General features: G+C 48.8%; 2 protein-coding genes across 2 annotated transcripts in view; both read right to left on the bottom strand.

Annotated features, from left to right (window-relative positions):
- Window positions 1-721: 721 nt before the first annotated feature.
- On the bottom strand, window positions 722-2,346 carry LOC114073177 (complexin-4-like; the record flags this gene model as incomplete). The annotated part of the gene is made up of 2 exons (XM_027910966.1): window positions 2,180-2,346; window positions 722-809 (listed from the first exon to the last, which is right to left on the bottom strand). Coding segments are annotated over exons 1-2 (255 nt in total), but the record flags the coding sequence as incomplete, so codon positions are not given.
- Window positions 2,347-4,298: 1,952 nt separating this feature from the next.
- LOC114073176 (protein ERGIC-53-like) overlaps window positions 4,299-4,523 on the bottom strand; it is an 8,518-nt gene continuing 8,293 nt past the window's right edge. Inside the window, exon 12 of the mRNA XM_027910965.1 lies at window positions 4,299-4,335. Coding sequence (XP_027766766.1) covers window positions 4,299-4,335 — 37 coding nt within the window. The remainder of the gene's footprint in view (window positions 4,336-4,523) is intronic.

Genomic DNA, 4,523 nt, shown 5'->3' with positions numbered 1-4,523 from the left:
TCTTTCTGATGACGAATGGGAGTTGACAACTCCCCTAATAGGATTAGGTTCATTAAGGGGCTACTTTCTCCTCTCAATCTGCCCCCAGAGAGCTTCAGGTTTTTACCCTGCTTATTCCTGAGTTAACCGTGAATTTCGGGCTTTCATTTACAGTGGGCGCTGCTGATTGATGCCTGTAAATAGTCAGACTTTGGAACCACCTCAATCTGCAAAATAAACCCGCTCCTGAAATTCCTGCTGATGTTCAGGTGAGAGCTGAGCACTGCAAAACCTCCCAGCAGGCCCCTCCCGGACGTGGAAATCATCGACGGGGACGATGGAAAACCCACGTCCCGCCTCCGAAACGACCCGTCGATAATTTACCCCCGGGGCCCCGCTAATTCAAATGCCGCTGTTTAGAGCTTTAAGGCCCCGGCAATCCAATCAACCGCTTGCAAATCTCGGGCTTAATTATTTATTTATTTATTTATTTATTTATTTTGGGGGCGTAATTAATCTTCCTGTAATTAAACCTCCACCCCCCCTCGAGTGGAGGGCGGGTGGGGATGCAATTTACCCCGTTTCAGCTGTCACCTGAGGCGCCGGGAGGGGACAGAGAGTCTAAACCCCCCGCTTGGGTCGAGCCCCACGTGGGGTTTTTTTTGGGTAAATCGACGTAAATTGATTTTTTTCGCCGCGTCGATGGGTCGGTAAATTGTCGGCGGGTGGGGAAGCGCCTCACCTTGGGCAGCCGGTACTTCTCTCGCAGGTGAACCCTCAGGCAGGCCCGCTCTGCTTTCTTCTGGGCGAAGGCCGCGTCTCTTTCCATCCTGCAAACCGCATCGACACTCATCGACACTCATCGACACTCATCGACACTCATCGACACTCATCGACACTCATCTGTTCCCCCAGGGTTTGCCCAAAAAATAAGGCACAAAAAAAGAGCAATAAATCGCCCTCCAGCCCTGTAAATTAAGGAATTCTCAGCCTGCAGTTTACAGTCGATTGTAAGAACGAACGGTTTCCATCAGCAGGGTGGGAAAATTGCATTTATTCCTTCCGGAAATGTGACACTCGGGGTGCTGACACCACCAGGAAGGGCAGGGGGGTCTTCCTGGGTCAGGATAAAATCAGGAGGGGCCACTGAGAGAAACTTTCCGGGGCCGAAAGTGGCCAATTCCCCAAACAATGGATTTGGGAATCGCTCGTAAATTGTCGATTGAATCGGGGATTGATTTGCAAGGAAAGATTTGGGATAACGTTCCCCTTTCCACCTCTGCCTGCAATTAATTTCCCCCCCCCTCAGTAACATTTTCCTGGGAGTTCTGTTGGAAAATCGATCTTGTTTCGGTGTGTGTGGGGGGGGTAAATTAGTCCCATCAGAACCATTCACAAGCCACCCCAAAGTGACTTTTCCTCTGCTCCCAAAAATGACAATCGACACCCCTTCCTTCAGAGGGTTGACGACTGATGGCTAAAAACAGAGCTGGCCACCTCCAGTTCCATCGGTCATTAACCTCTAATCATCTTACGGGGAGGGATTTCCATTTACACAACCATTATGCAATTGACCGGCGGGGGAGCTGATGAATCCCAGCTTTAACAAGCAGCTTGTTTTATTTATAATCGCACCTCGTCCCAACTCCTGCAAGTCCCGCCAGTTATTTCCCTTTTTATGTTTCAAACAGCAACGATTAAATTTCCACCCCCAACTGATGGGCGATTAATTCTCCTTCCTTTTGCTGATTGCAAGGTGAAATGACCGCATCGAAACCCTGCCCTGGAGACACATCCCCCACCCATCTCACGGCTCATCATCAGCCTGGCTTTTTTATCCCCCAGCACGGTAAATGCAGAGAAAGAAACGTAAATTATCGACCGTCTCTGGAGTTGGCAGGAGGAGGAATCAGCTGCCTTTTGGAGGATCAGTTCAGATATTTTGGGGAATTTTGGAATATTTCGGAGAATTATTTCATGTTTTTGGGGGAATTTCCTCCTCGGGGTGACAATTCCTGCTGATAAAGCAGCGGAAAGGAAAGAACAATTTACCGCAATTTACCGCCCCCATCGTTGTTATTTCCTCCCTTTTTTTTTATCACCGGTTTAAAATAAATTAAATTAAAAGCAAAACCAGGGGAAGGGCTGAATTTTGGAGGTGATTTTCAATCAATCGCCCCAAAGATCAGTCGGTACTCACTTCTCCTCCACCATCTGCTTCTGATACTCCTCGTACTCCTCGCGGGTCATCCCCGCGGCCGCCGCCGGGTCGGAAGGAGCCGAATCTTCTTTGCTTTCATCTCCTCCTCCCCCCAGCCCCAAATTCTTCACCTGGTTGCTCAGCATGCTTTTCATCAGAAAGGCCATTTTTTAATCTCCCCCCCTCAATCGACTCCAAACGGAGAGGAGAAGGGAGGAAGGAGTGTCAGTCGGGAGGGAAGAGCGGTAAATGCCACCGGCCATAATCTGGATTAAAGAGTCAGCTCCCTTAATATCTGCGGGCAGATGGTTCTGATTATTCCTCCCCCCACCGACACAAATCATCAGGCTGATACATTTCTTTGGCTATTGATAAACAGCTTATTTTGCTAATTTTACAACCAGAAATCGATCAGAGCCTGCGATGAACGTGACATCAGCAGCCTCCAAACAGGGAGAGCAGATCAGCGGTCCAAATTCCAGGGGGAAATCGACACGCTGGGTGTCGATAGTTCTGTCTTTATTCTGTATTTAAGCTGATTTATTTTATTAATTTCATCCCCAGTCTGATAATTTTGACCCCTCAGGGTTTCACCCCAGTGAGTAAAATGGACATGGAATAATTTCCCCCAAACAGGGTTAATTATTGATTAATTTATCGGCACTTCCATCAGTCCCTGAGAAGCGGGCGATGGATTTGCAGATAGATGGTTTGAAGGCTTTAATCTACCATTTACAGCCTTTCTAATTAGAGCAGGCTATTAAAAACCCAACCCAACCAACCAACCCCCCAAAAAAAAGGTAAAAAATGTGGGCTGGGTTTTACTGATTGTTGGCGATTAAAGAAGAAATTTCTTGTCCTGGGGGGAAAAAAAAATGGAAATTAAAGAATCCTAAAAACAACAACAACAACAAAACTTACTAAAAATATGCATCTTTATTCAAATAAGGTCCTATCCGAACTCCTCGAGGGTCAGCTGACACCAGGCAGGAGACAGAGGGGTGGAAACATCAGCTGGTGGAACGGAGAGTAAAAACCAACCCCCGGTAAATCGAACAATTTACAAACCACGGCGGGGGCGACAACAAACGGGGCGATTCCCAACCCCCCTGCTTGTTGGTGGGCATTTTTTGGGAAGAGATCCAGCCGCGTCTGATCCGCCCCGAGCGGCGTAGATCGTCTCAGAATCATCAGCCGCTCCTCATCTGTAATTTACACCTGCTGGTTCCACCTGTCCCCCCGCCAGGTGAGTCCCAGCTGCCTTCTCCTCCCGGCTGGGACATCCTGGATCAACAACCAGCCACGTTTCCCACTCAGGAAGTGGGTTGAGCGGGGGAGGGGGAGGGGTTGGAAGGGCTCAAGGCACCTGTAGATTGTTTAGAAATTGTTGCTGGTGTGGAAAGAACCCCGAGGGACGAACTGTGGGCTTTGATCCTGAAGGGGGTTTGTTTTATCTCTTATTTTCCCTTCAGACCAGCCTGAGGCAGCAGTTGCTCCAATCAGCACGGCCCAAACCTTCTCCAATTTACCAATTTACCGGCGAAGCTCCACCACCCCTGTCCTGTCAATTGACGTGCAGGTGGCACAACCCACCCCCCCCCCAAAAAACAAATAGGCATTGCATAGATCATAAATTACAAATTAAAACGACAAATAAAAATGGATTGGAAACTCAGAGAGGAGAAATCAATTTACCCCCCAATTTACAAAGTTGGAATTAATCGACACGAATCTTCTCATCCGTTGAAATGGGAAAAATTGGTAAATAATAAATTTTTGGGGGAGATAAATAGGAGGGGGTTTTGCTTTCTTTTCCCCCTCCCTTATTTTTTGTGTTCTTTTTAATTTTCTGCCCCGAATCATCCACCCGCGAGCAATCGACCGACAATCCGCAACCCCCTTCTCCTCCTCCAAAACAACAAGCAGAGGCTGGAGGGAGGAGGAAGCTGCCTGAGGACACAGAGCCAGTTTCCCACCCCCTCCCCCTCCCCAAAACATCGGAGCTCCGGCCGTCAGCAACTCCGATAATTGACAATTTACAATCGACAATCGACGGGCGCTGCGATTCCCCTCATCGACACCGCGAGGGCGGGGCTCTCCGGCGCGCTCGGGAGGGACATCAGAAGAACTTCTTGGCTGCTGCTTCTTGTTGGCTCCTGGGAGACACACAGACCGAAAGCGCAGGTGAGAAGGATGGGTAGATGGTTTGTAGGGTGGGTAGATGGTTTGTAGGGTGGGTAGATGGTTTGTAGGGTGGGTAGATGGTTTGTAGGATGGGTAAATGGTTTGTAGGGTGGGTAAGTGGCTTGTAGGATGGGTAAATGGTTTGTAGGGTGGGTAAATG

Source organism: Empidonax traillii, unplaced genomic scaffold (assembly GCF_003031625.1).
Source record: "Empidonax traillii isolate 1590-97213 ecotype Southwest subspecies unplaced genomic scaffold, ASM303162v1 scaffold5590:size23022, whole genome shotgun sequence".
Lineage (NCBI taxonomy): Eukaryota > Metazoa > Chordata > Aves > Passeriformes > Tyrannidae > Empidonax > Empidonax traillii.
This window is presented reverse-complemented; position numbering and strand designations above follow the sequence as displayed.